The 13,893-nt window shown below is 39.6% G+C and overlaps 1 protein-coding gene across 1 annotated transcript; it reads right to left on the minus strand.

Moving 5' to 3' along the window:
• Positions 1-2,464: 2,464 nt before the first annotated feature.
• Positions 2,465-13,187, minus strand: LOC130744770 (probable serine/threonine-protein kinase At1g01540). Its single transcript, XM_057596928.1, has 4 exons — positions 13,174-13,187; positions 3,515-3,644; positions 3,270-3,398; positions 2,465-2,500 (listed from the first exon to the last, which is right to left on the minus strand). Exons 1-4 carry the CDS (start codon positions 13,185-13,187, stop codon positions 2,465-2,467), a joined length of 309 nt encoding a protein of 102 aa, XP_057452911.1.
• Positions 13,188-13,893: the final 706 nt, after the last annotated feature.

The raw sequence follows: 13,893 nt of genomic DNA on the forward strand, positions 1-13,893 counted from the left end.
GCTGTCCAACAACTTAGTCAACATATGGCTGCTCCTACCAACCAACACTATCAAGCTGCTATCAGGGTCCTCAAGTACCTCAAAGGAGCCCCTGGGCAAGGCCTTTTTTATCCAGCAAACAGCATTCTGCAACTAAAAGCATTCAACGACTCTGATTGGGGTTCTTGCTTGGAGACTCGAAAGTCTGTCACCGGTTACTGCATTTTCCTTGGTGACTCCCTTGTCTCTTGGAAGTCTAAGAAGCAATCCACTGTTTCTAGATCCTCCTCTGAAGCTGAGTACCGTGCCCTTGCTTCTACAGTATGTGAACTTCAGTGGCTTACCTACATCCTTCAAGATCTTCGTGTTCCTTTCATCTCTCCTTCATTGCTTTATTGCGATAGTCAGTCTGCTAGACATATTGCAACTAATGCTGTGTTTCATGAACGTACTAAACATCTCGACATTGATTGCCATGTTGTTCGGGAAAAGTTGCAAGCAAAGCTCTTTCATCTACTTCCTATTTCAAGTGTTGATCAAACAGCCGACATTTTGACCAAGCCCCTTGAATCTGGACCTTTTTCACACTTAGTTTCCAAGCTGGGAGTTCTCAATATATACTCCTCAGCTTGTGGGGGGGGGGGGGGGTATTAGGAGATAAATTAGGAGGCAAGTCAGGAGATGAATTAGGAGACAAATCAGGAAATAATGCTGGGGATACATGCATTTTACCGTTATGATTTGACTTAGTGAGATAGCAAAGGATGTACGTACTGTGCTTGTACTACATCTGTACTACTAACATATTGTTAGCTTAGTAGTATAAAAAGGCTACACCTTCCCCAGTATTCTAATCAACATATTTTATCCCATTCAATTATATTCCAGATATATATTTTTCCTAGAATCTCTTTACACCCTGTCCAAATGTTAATTTTCATAGAATGCAAAATATACAATTAAGGGCAATGCAATATTTAGAACAGAAAAAAATGGAAATGCAATATAACTAATCGCAGTCATCACATGCGATGTCATTTTCAGGTAACATATAAGCATTTTTTGACAAAGAAGTGACGAAATGACCAAAAATGCAATGTCAATCAAACAAGAAGAACTAAAATCACCCATTTCAAAACACAGAAACCAAATGCACACAATTATAATACCAAGGGTCCAAATTTGCAATTAACCAAATGTTATTTCCTTTCGTTCAATTGTTAGTCAAATAAAAATGATGAGGAAAAGAAGAACACATTGATACTTTTATATTGGTTGACTACCCGTTTAGAAGAGTTTATTTGAGTTTATCTGATAGTATAAAAGCTTATGCTAGTGTTTGGCAGAACTTATGCAAATAGCTTATGGCCTACCATAAGCTGTTTTGAGCTTATTTTCATAAGCTACTCATGATAGCTTATGAAAAGAGTTTTTGCTTATATATAACTTATTTTTAATTTATTTCAATAATTTTTTTAAAATAGCGTATGCTATAAGCGCTTAATTAACTGTTTTCCAAACGGGGCCTAATTATAGTCACCAAAACACCTGCCAAAAATATTAAGGAAAATTTTCACTACCTTTCACAAAGATACAAAAAGTATTCCACTTGCCTCTTCGGGGAAGACATGAGAGGGGACCAAGACTCCAAGAGAGAAAATTACAACCTTTCCAACAGATACAAAAAGGTTATAATAAGGTTTGCGCTACTGTAACTGAGAATTCTTTGAAAGTTGAAAAGTTCACCAAAAAGAAACCTAGAATCATTTAACGTTTATAATCATTTATAAACAGAATGTCACAAATTACGATCTACTTTCCCCCCAGAAATGCGAGCACCTGATCTTCCCCGACACTAGGACATTTTTATGATGAGACCAAGTAGCAAGATATGATTAAAATCACATGATACACATGCGTGAAAACAGAGTAAAACTTATCTAAACTGTTTATTATTGGTTTATATACAGCACAAAACTGCTATTTTATCCTAATTCCAGAAAGCAGCTTCACAGCATGACATATAAAAGCATCTACAACTACATTTTCTCTTTTAATTTGAAACCTCTCTTCACAACAAACTGCTGGCAGCACCTACGTAGACAGAAGAGCGCTCTCAGATTTAACAGACTTTGGCTTCTCACAGTCAGCATCATAAGATGAAATCAGCCTCTTCAGCATTAACTTTTTTTTTGAAGGACTTCAGCATTAATTAAAATAGAAGACTGTGATGCGGTCCATATTATGTCACGTGTGCTATAACTAACTACACCCTCCGGTCACTATTATAAGCAAAAGTTAGCTTTTTAGGTTCATTCAATAAATGATGTATGTAGTCATTAAAATAGTCACATACATCATTTATTGAATGAACCTACAAAACTAACTTTTGCTAATAATAGTGACCGAAGGGTGTATGTTGCTTGTTTAGAAAGTGCCAAGTGATACGGCACAATCTATTGGGGAACAAAACTTACATGATCCTCTAATTGATGGAGAGGTTCCTCATCAATAGCAACGCCTGCAGAACAGGACCATGTAAATTACTCAGGGCTCAGGCAGACAAGGCGTTAATTTAAACCAGAAACATCAAACTCTCTTTAAAAGTCTCCCTACACATACACATTATTATTCCATATCTATCTAAATACATATCTTCATCCAGATTTGCGTTTCTCTTCCCTTGCAAAACCGTCACCATCTTTCTGGGTTTCTCAAGGTCTCTTTCTTCCAATTGTTGCAGACTTGCTGTATGTGCAACAATTGTCCGAATTGAAAATCTGGAAAGATATATAGGCATGGAACTGTGAATGATTGTATATATGGTTTCACTTTCTTCTTGGTTGTATCAGTTACTAATCTTCCAATAGTTTGTTTTAACCTTTCTAGAAAATAACTTTCTTTTTTCGATTGTAAAAATCACGAAATAAACTTTTTCTTCTTTTTAATCTAGTTCTTATGAGATTATTTGACGAGTACTGCCATTAGGATTTTTTTTTTCTTTATAAGTGTCTGTTTTGAAAAAAAAAAAAACTCTTTTTTTACAAGAGGAAAACTAGATGAAAAGCAAACACTACACTGCACTGTTAAGATACAACGAGGCAAAAGCATAGGAAGGGAGGATTTCCAGACACGTCGCTGAGAGCCAAGACGAGAAGCCTGTCGAGCCAGACAATCAACTACGTTGTCATTCTCCGCATAATATGTTTGTCCAAATATATAAATATTTCCTTTTTAAAAAAAAAGAGGTATATAACCACGCTCCCCTCCCCTCCGTTCCATTGAACTACGCATTGAAGAGCAACAGACAGAGCACGTTTAAGAGCAGTTGAAGATGGTTTCTTAGGAAGCTTAGGATCAACTACTTCCTCGGATTTTTGATTACCAACCATAGTTTTCAACCACTCAATTAAATTAACCTGCAATAATTTAAGCTTTCACAGTTAAGGGGGAAAAAAAGAGAAAGGACTAAATCGATAAGTGTAAAACAGCTGACTCTCAAAACTGTTGAACGTTGTTGGTGATGGTCTCTAACCTCTCCTTGTGGTCTACTACTATCAACAGGACTTCTCCCAGTGATTATTTCCATGATAAGTACCCCAAAGCTATAAATGTCACTCTTCTCAGTCGGCATTCCAGTGCAGGCATACTCTGGTGCAACATAACTGCCGAAAGAGAAAGGGAGAAAATAACCTCTAATTCAGTAAAATGGAAAACAAGGGACTGAATCACTTCACAGAACAACACCTAGCAAATGAAGAATAGTAACATACTTGTTATTGAGAAGATTCTTAACAGCAACGTTACGTTAGTACCATCAGGGAGCAATCCACGGTACGTAGACGGTTCCATAGGCACCTTGTCCGATCACATTCTCCACACACAGTCCATTGGTGGCAGCCTCTAGCTCCTTCAGCGTGTACCATCTCCCCCACCAAAGATTGAGGTGCGATTGGAGAGTTCAGTGTCGTCGAAAACGGTGCCATTCCCTGACATGATTGAGTTGCGTTTGGACATTGAGGTGCGTTTGGAGTGTTCTGTGTCTGACATGATTGAGTTGCTGCGTTTGGAGAGTGAGTGAATGAAGAATTGAAGATGGCGGTTTTTGAATCAAATTGGAAGTAATAAATAGAGAACGCCATCTCACTCTCCAAAGGCAAGAAATATTAATTTGGGTTCAGGTTCGTAGCAGCTTCGTTTCACTTGTTCTCTTATTCTGACATGACCACGACTCCTTCTGCCAGTACATGAAGCCTGATCTTCTAGACACTGATTTCGCTTGGATGCGTGTTTGATGGTCCCCGCCGGTTCGTGGATCCCTGAAGTTAAATATTGATGGGAGTTTTAATGCTGAGGATGGCCATATGAGTGCAACTGGGTTTGTGGGTTCCTTAGTCATGAGGAGAATGGAAGTGCTTTTGCTGTTGAAGCTGCTGCTCTTCGTAATGGCCTCATTATGGCTTGGAATCAAGGAACTCGTAATCTTGTCTGAAACAAATTGTAAAGCTCTGGTGGACTGTTTGATCAAGCTTGACCAGATAATTTACCATGGGCAAGCTGCTATTCTTCAGGATATTTGCAACATTCTGGACAAAGGTTGGAGGGTGGAGCTCTCTTAGATTCCCAGGGAGGGCAATAACATCGCAGATTGGATGGATAAGGAAGGGTATCAGAACAGAACTGCTGGCGTTCGACTCCTAACTAACCCGTCCTAAGATCTGCAAGCGGCGCTGGTGCTCCAGGATTCTCTAGGAGTAGTGTAGCTTTTTTTTTTTTTTTTTTTTCTTTTCCGATGTATCAAAAAACTAATAATAAAGAGTTTTAGCATCTAATTTATCTTTCCATTTTTTCTTTTGACTGTTTTTTAAATCAAAATTAATTATGGTACAATAAAGGGGTTGTCTAAATGATTGTTCCGGTCTAAATCTCCGGTCAGGGCTAAGCAATTAGGCAACAAAAGTAGAAAATGACAAGATAGCAAATGAGTAAAAAAGTGTTGGATTCCCCCACCGCATGGGCGGTGTTTCCTTTATATATTATGAAGTTTTGACCCGTTCGGGTCATGGGTCGCCTGGCCCTATAGTACAAATTCGGTAAGCCCACATGACACAAATATTGTAAGCCCAATAACAGTACACAAGCCCACAAGACACCTAAGCTTAAAAGCCATTTTAAGGGGCAGCTTGTCTTTTAAGTAAGCCCACAATACAATACTCAAAGCCCTTTAACATATAAAGTCAGTAACGCTAAACTTAAGTAACTGTTACATGCAAAAAATGTCACATAATAAACAAAATAAGCTTCGCCCTTGTAACCAGCAAAGGAAGCTTCGCCTTCTTCAGCAAACGAAAAGAAGCTTCGCCCTTATCGATTACTGAAATTACTCCACCTGCTCTCTCTTTTAAGATTCTAACTGAGATCTTTTCCTGTCACTTCACTGTCATATTCCTGCCATGATCACAGATAAGATATGCAAATATTTTGAAATTTGAAAACTCATGGTGAAACGACGCCTGACGTTTCCCAAAATTCACCTCCACTCAGCATTTAATTTCCACTTACATAACTCTTATCAAACGGCACAAAAGTAATAATTACCTATTCTCAACTCTATCCACACGCAAACCCGTTCCCTTTCCCGAAACGTTTTCAAGGTAAAAATTAAAGGCCCCTAAAGAGACACGTTTCAAAGTTCATCGATTCGGCTTAAAAATGAATCGACGCGGCTTAAACCCACCAACACTATAAAACGTGGCTCAAAATCCTTTTCTTACCATTCTCTACCTTCCCAACTTTTTAGTAACTTTCTCTATAATTCTAAACAATATTCACTGCCTTGCCTCGAGTACTTGAAGAATTTCTGGGAATTTCACCAGAAACACTTCCCATCTCCTTCCAGATCTTATCACCTCTCTTCCTGGTAATCTCTTCTTCTCTCAAACTTTTACTCATCTTTTCAACTTTACTATCCTGTCTCTCCTGTTTAACTTAAAATCACTCCATCACTTCTCTAAGGATAAATAATTTTCCCCAAAACTTAGAACTTGTTTACCCAACCTACTTCACCCTTTACACACAAAAACTCCTACTTGACAAACCCCATTTCTTCTTACTTTTCAGGAAACTTCGCTCTCAAAAATGGTTGCCAAAAATCCTCGTAAATCACCTAAGAAACGTAAAGAACTTCCAGTTGCTGACTCCCTATGGATCTCACGATCAATTGCTACTAGATACAGCGACTTCCACACTATTCCCAAAGTGATGGATTTGATAACCCAATATAATTTTAGGGCTGACGGTAATGATACACATTTAGATATAGTCGTCTGCGCCCCTGATGAACCCTGTTGTTTCGGTGAACCTGACCCGAATGGGAAAAATCACACTTACCTCTTTAAAACCCTGTTCCAAGACCTTGAATACAAACTCCCCTTTCCTGACTTTACCTGTTCCTGCTTAACCTTAATGAACATCGCCCCTACCCAGCTTTCTGCTAATGGTTGGGCTTACCTTCGAGCCTTTGAATTATTATGTGTCTGCCTAGGCATAATACCAACTTGCAAGAAGTTTTTCTACTTTTTCAAAACCTCCGGCATGAAGGTGAAGGGCGAATATATTTCCCTATCCTCTGCCAGGGGGCGTGGGGTGTTTACTCTCTTTAGGAGTAATTTTAAACACTGGAAATCCAAATTTTTCAAATTAAAGGAAACCGAAAAAAGTAAAGATGTTTTCTACTTTGATGACGGAACCCCACGATTCCCTTTCTATTGGACTGATAAGCCCCAACTTATCCATAATATTCCCGAATCCTCTCTTAGCCCCGATGAGAAATATGAGGTTGATTTCTTATCCACAATTCATTTGAACCTTTATGATTTCTATGAAGCATTCAAGAAAAGAAACTTATCCTATTTTGTTGGTAAGAACATTTTTCTTCTTAATATGACTCACCCAAAAATTAATGCAAAACTCCTAACTGCTATTTTCTGCTTTTACGTCTTGCAGCGAAGATGTCTCGCCTTTCTGAAGACGATATTCTCCGCTTCCGCCGCGAGCAACAGGCGTTGAAGAAAAAGCAATCTCCTGCCAAGTCCCTAACCGAACCTGAAGGGAGTCACTCTGAGACGGAGAAGAATCCAGCCCCGAAAAGAAGAAAGAAAAACCAAAGTTCTGAAAAGACTGCTGAGAAAGCCACCATTCAAACTCCGCTGGAAAAATTCACAACCAAAGGGGCGAACCAATATGGTTCCTCAAGCGCTCCACCTCCCTCGTGGAAGAACGAACTGAAAGAATTCGAGGACATGACTTCAGAAGAAATTACTTCCTTATGGGATTCCCGCATCAACTTCAACTCTCTTGTGGAGACCAACCTTGTATTTGAAGCTGATAAGGAAAAGATGAGGAAAATTGGGCTTCAAGAAGCCTGCCAGGCCGTCATGACTAAAAGTTTGGAAATTGCTGCCATTTCCAAGATGATAGAAATTGAGTCCAGCCACTTCGATGGGCTTTCTAACGCTAAGAAGCTGGAAGACAAAGAAAAAGAAAATGAAAAGCTGAAGTCCACAATGAAGCTGTTGGAAAAATCTAACAAGGCCAACGAGAAGAAAGCCGCTGACCTGGCTTTAGAACTTGAAAAATTGAAAAAGACTGTGGAAGAAGGTGAAGCCTTACTGAAGGCGAAGGAAGAAGAAACACAAAAAATGAAGGAAGAGGCGAACTCCTTGGCCTCAGAAAAACAAATTTTGAACAAGACTGTTGATGATCTTACTGCCGAAACGGCATCTTTGAAAGCCTCCATTCTCTCCCAACTTGAGGCTGGCTTTAACAAAGCTAAGGAGCAAATCTTGTTCCTAAATCCTGACGTGCCTATCAAGACTGAAGGCGTTGATCCTTATGCTAGGATCATTGAAGGAAAATTAATCACGCCCAACTTTGACGAGGAAGAAGAAGAAGAAGAACAAGAAGAAGAAGAAGAAGACAAGGAGAACAACAACAACAACAACAACAACAAAGAGGGCGAAGGGGAAAGCAATTGATCCTTCCTAAGAAAAACTGAAATGATGTTTTGTTCCCGTTGGTCTTATACCAAACGGTTGACTTAGTTTCCTGCTTTTTATTTCCTGCATTTCCCGCTTTCAATTAAATGTAACGCCCCCCTCTAGTATTAATGCAACAAAGCTTAAGTTTAAAATCTAAGTGTCACCCCTAGTCTACGCTTCAAAATTACTTATCTTCCTCTAAAATCCCCCATTCCTTCTTAAAAGGTAATAACTCAGTAATCTAACTCAAAAGTTATTGTGTTCTCTAAACTTAAAGTACTGCTCTAATCAGTATAAGAATATGAAAATAATGTACTGCGAAAATACCTTTCTTCTGAATTCGTTTATCCACGAAGGCGTTGATCTTAACAAGTTGTCTACCTTATGAAGAAGGCTTGACAAATTCTCACAAAACTCAAAGCCCTAGGCTTATCAAATTTTCTGTCTCAAGAAAAAATTGATTTTTCTTTAACAACTATTCTTTGAATTCATAAGGCCTTTGTATTTTGAAGTGAATCAAAAATAAAAAGATCAGAAGCGCAATTTGTTCTGATATAGAAATTTGCTCGCTTGGAGACTTTGTGCTTAAGTTGGACAAGCTTAATCCAAGTTAAGGCTATGCTTATGAATTCGTGGCCAAACGCTCTAGTTTCAAGAGACTTACTCTTTCTCAATTGTCTGGAATCGCCCAATTGATAGACCTAAGTTGAAAAGTAACTTAAATGCTAACAAAGCACTCAAGAAATTTTTAAAGGTTATGCCTCGTTAAAAACTCTCCCGCCTGGGGTAGAGAAAAGAGTGCATACCTGTTTTTTCATTAAAAATTAACATCATGCCTCGTTAAAAACTCTCCCTAATGGGTAGAGAAAAGAGTGCATGCTACCAAGTCTTAATAGACAAACCACATAGTCTTGACACTTAAGCAAATACAGAAACCACAAACAATGAACACGACGTAGTCTTTGAACAGAATAAAAACACACTGAAACGAAACAAACAGAACACAACTTCAACTGTAGTAATAGCGCAAGTGTTGTGCATTCCATGCCCTTGGAACCCTGCGCCCAGATAACTCCTCCAAGTGGTAAGCCCCTTGCCCCAAATCTCGCAGAATTCTGTATGGACCTTCCCAGTTAGGTGTCAGCTTTGAATCGGTTGGACTTTTTGCCTTTCTGCGTAATACCAAGTCACCCACTTTCATGCTCCTAGGCACCACTCGTGTATTATAACGCCTTTCTGACCTTTGTTTGACTGCAACCTCCCTTAAACGAACTTCTGCTTTTACCTCATCTGCCAAGTTCAAGTCCACTAGAACATTTTCCCGATTCTGGTTTTCTTCATATGTAGCCACTCGAAAAGTCATGTCTTGTATTTCCACTGGAATCATTGCATCAACTCCGTAAGCAAGCTTGAAAGGTGTTTCTCCAGTAGTGGATTGGGGTGTTGTGTTGTAAGCCCAAACCACTGTGATCAATTCATCAGCCCATAATCCTTTTGCTTCGCCCAATCTCTTCTTCACGCCATTCAAAATCACCTTCTTTGCTGCTTCAACCTGCCCATTAGATTGTGGGTGTTCCACTGAGGCGAACCTGTTTTCAATTCCCATCTCTGCACAAAAATCTCTGACCTTCTTGCTTGTAAACTGTGTTCCATTATCAGAAACAATGGTTGCTGGCACTCCAAACCTGCAGATTATCTTCCTCCAATAAATTTTTTTAACCTTCTCAGCTGTTATCTTCGCCATTGACTCTGCTTCAATCCACTTTGTGAAATAATCCACCGCCACCAAAACAAACTTGACTTGCGCCCCTGCTGGAGTGAATGGACCCAGAATATCTACGCCCCACATTGCAAATGGCCATGAAGAACTCATTGAACTTAAAACTTCAGGAGGTGCCCTGTGAAGATCAGCAAAAACTTGGCACTTTTCACATTTCTTAACATACTCCATACAATCGCCCTTTAAAGTTGGCCAATAAAATCCTGCCCTCAACACCTTCGAAGCCAAAGATCTTCCTCCTACATGACTGGCACAGACCCCCTCATGCACCTCAAACATAATCCTTTCTGCATCCTCTTTGCTAACACACCTTAACAACGGTACTCCTGCGCCCCTCCGGTAAAGTTGTCCGCCCATCATAGTATAACGACTCGCCTCTCGTATTTGGTCCTTTGAAAGCAGAGCTAAATCTGACCCATCCTGTTCCGGTCTAAATCTCCGGTTAGGGCTAAGCAATTAGGCAATAAAAGTAGAACAAGGCAAAGTAACAAAATGAGTAAAAAGTATTGGATCCCCCACCGCATGGGCGGTGTCCTCTTTATATATTATGAAGTTTTGACCCGTTCGGGTCATGGGTCGCCTGGCCCAATAGTACAAATTCGGTAAGCCCACATAATACAAAGGCTGTAAGCCCGCTAACAGTACACAAGCCCACAAGACACCTAAGCTTAAAAGCCATTTTAAGGTGCAGCGTGTCTTTCAAGTAAGCCCACAATACAATACTCGAAGCCCCTAAACAAGTCCGTAACGCTAAACTTAAATAACTGTTACATGCAAAGATGTCACATAATAAACAGCATAAGCCTCGCCCTTATAACAAGCAAATGAATCTTCGCCTTTTTTAATAAGCAAAAAGAAGCTTCGCCCTTGTCGATTACTGAAATTACTCCACCTGCTCTCGTTTCTAAGATTCTGACTGAGATCTCTTCCCATCACTTCACTGTCATATTCCTGTCATAATCACAAATAAGATATGCAAATATTTTGAAATTTGAATCTACCTTCCCTAACACGTGATGGCACAAAACCTGACAATTCTCATAATTCATTTCCACTCAGCATTTAATACCCACTATCTGACTCCTTTCAAACGGCACTAGTAAAAAAGTAATTATTACATTCAAACCTAAAGAAACGCGACTGTTTACTTCCCCAAGACGTTTCACCAGAGAAGTTTTACCGGTTCAACAAAGGACACGTCTCCTCTCCTAAAGCCTAAAAATGTATATGAAACCACGCGACTACTCCTAGTTACAATTATAAAAGCACCACCTCTCTTCACTTCTCACTACTTTCAACCTCTCTAGTAATTTCCTCACAAAATCCTAACAGGTGCTTGCTGCTTACTCTCGGGAAACAAAAGGGGCCTCTGAGAATTTTACAAGAACATTCCGCGTCTTCTTCAAAGCTCTACTCTTTTCCTCCTGGTAAATCCTCATCCCCTTCAACTATTTGTTTATCAGCTTTAATGTTCACATCCCCTCTTCTCCATTTCTTCTCTTGAACTCAAAATCAAATATCAAATCAAATTTCTTGCACACAAACTCTCTTACCCAGAATACTGAGACCTATCTGCCTAATATATCCATAAACGACTCTTTCACAAAACTTCTCCACCCTGATAACCCCTTTTCCTTTTAATTTCAGGTAGGTTCTCAAAAATGGTTGCAAAAAATTCCCGTAAGGCACCTAAGAATCGTAAGAACCCCACGGCTGCTGATTCCCTATGGGTTTCACGAAAAATCACAACTAGATTCAGTCATTTCCATACCATTCCTAAAGTAATGGATCTGCTAACCAAATACACTTTTAGGGCTGACGGAAATGATGCCTACTTAGACATAATCGCATGCGCCCCTGATGAACCTTGTTGTTTTGGAAAACCTGACTCTAGCGGAAGAAACTACACGTATTTCTTCCAAACCATATTTCTTGACCTCGAATATAAACTTCCCCTTTCAGACTTCACCTGTTCCAGCCTATCCCTAATGAATATCGCCCCAACTCAACTATCTGCAAATGGTTGGGCTTATCTTAGGGCCTTTGAATTGTTATGCATCTGCCTGAACATAGTTCCTACCTGTAAGAAATTTTTCTCCTTTTTTGAAACCTCTGGGATGAAAGTGAAGGGTGAGTACATTTCTCTATCTTTCGCTAGAGGAAGTGGGCTTTTCACTCTGTTTAGGAGCAACTACAAACACTGGAAAGCAAAATTTTTCAAACTGAGGGAATCTGAAAAAAGTAAAGACGTTTTCTACTATGATGACGGCACTCCTCGGTTCCCATATTACTGGACTGATAAGCCCGAACTGATTTACAAAATACCTGAATCTTCCTTAACAATTGATGAGAAACATGAAGTTGATTTCTTGTCAACAATTAACTTAAACCTGTATGACTTTTACGAGGCGTTTAGAAAGAGAGACTTAGCTAGCTTTGTTGGTAAGAATCTCCTTTTATATCTCTCCTACCCATCTCTTTTGCCCAAAGATTTATGACTTTCTGCTTCTTCATTTCATTGCAGCTAGAATGGCACGCCTCTCTGAAGATGACATTCTCCGCTTCCGTCGTGAACAGCAAGCATTGAAAAACAAACCTTCTCCTGCCAAGACTTTGACTGAACCTGAAGGAAGCCACTCTGAAACTAACAAGAATCCCGCCCCGAAAAGAAGGAAAAGAAATCAAGATTCTGAGAAGCCCACGGAGAAGGCTAACATTCAGTCTTCAATGAAAAAGTTTGTATCCAAAGGTGCCAACCAATATGGATCTTCCAGCGCCCCGCCCCCTTCGTGGAAGTATGAACTTAAAGAGTTTGAAGACATGACTGCAGAAGAAGTCACTTCTTTATGGGATTCCCGTATCAACTTCAACACCCTGGTGGATACGAACCTTGTGTTCGAGGCTGACAGAGAGAAAATAAGAAAAATTGGGCTTCAAGAAGCCTGTCAAGCTGTTATGACCAAGAGCCTGGAAATTGCTGCAATTTCAAAAATGATAGAACTTGAATCCAGTAGCTTCGATGGGCTTTCTACAGCCAAGAAGCTTGAAGACAAGGAAAAAGAGAACGCCCAATTGAAATCGACCGTGAAACTGTTGGAAAAATCTAACAAAGTCAATGAGAAAAAAGTCGCAGACCTGGCTTTGGAACTTGAGAAATTGAAGAAGACCTTTGAAGAAAACAAAGCCTTGATGAAGGCGAAAGAAGAAGAGAATAAGAAGATGAAGGAAGAGGCAAGCCTTTTCGTCTCTGAGAATACAGATTTGAAGGAATCTGTCGCCAATCTTTCCACCGAAACCACCTCCTTGAAGGCCTCCATCCTCTCCCAACTTGAAGCTGGCTTTAACAAGGCCAAAGAGCAAATTCTGTTCCTCAACCCAAACCTGCCCATCAACACTGACGGTATTGATCCTTATGCAAGGATCATTGACGGAAAGTTGGTTCTGCCCAACTTCGAGGAAGAAGAAGAAGAAGATGAAGAAGAAGAAAATGAAGGAGAAAGAAATGACGACAAAGGTGAAGACGCCAATGACAAGGAGGGTGCAGGAGAAAACCACTGATCCTTCGCCCGAAAAATAGAGAATGATGTTTTTGTTTCCTGCTTGGTCTTATACCAAGTGGATGATGTAGTTTCTTGCTTTCCTGCTTTTCAATTATCTCTGGTCTGTCTAAGGCGTACCGCCTCTCCTTTATTTTAATACAAGCGTTCTTACGTTGAAAATCTCATTGTTATTGCTAAACCTTAACTCTGCATCGCCCTTCCTCACCTAGACTCATCACTTCCACTTATGATAATATGATTAACTCCAAAGTAACGTATCAAAAATATGAACAAATGAAAAATCCCTAAACAACATATCAATAATATGAACAAATGAAAATAATTCACAGCCCATATACCTTTCACCCGGATTCCTTTTAATCACAGAACGATGGGTTCATTCAAGCTTTCCACGCAAAAGAAACTTTCATAGTTTTGCACAAAAGGAAAACTTTGATATTTCCTTAACAACTATTCTTTGAATTCATAAGGCCTTTGTAATTTTGAATTGAATCAAAAATAAAGAGATCAGAAGCGCAATTTGTTCTGATATAGA

Source organism: Lotus japonicus, chromosome 3, assembly GCF_012489685.1.
Source record: "Lotus japonicus ecotype B-129 chromosome 3, LjGifu_v1.2".
Lineage (NCBI taxonomy): Eukaryota > Viridiplantae > Streptophyta > Magnoliopsida > Fabales > Fabaceae > Lotus > Lotus japonicus.

Bases quoted from the DNA above. Each gene is read 5' to 3' on its own strand.
- LOC130744770 (XM_057596928.1), bottom strand. The intron at 3,399-3,514 runs GTTAGAGACCAT...AAATTATTGCAG, and splicing joins GTAGTAGACCACAAGGAGAG to GTTAATTTAATTGAGTGGTT. The intron at 2,501-3,269 runs GTAGTTCAATGG...CCTGTTCTGCAG, and splicing joins TGTCTGTTGCTCTTCAATGC to GCGTTGCTATTGATGAGGAA.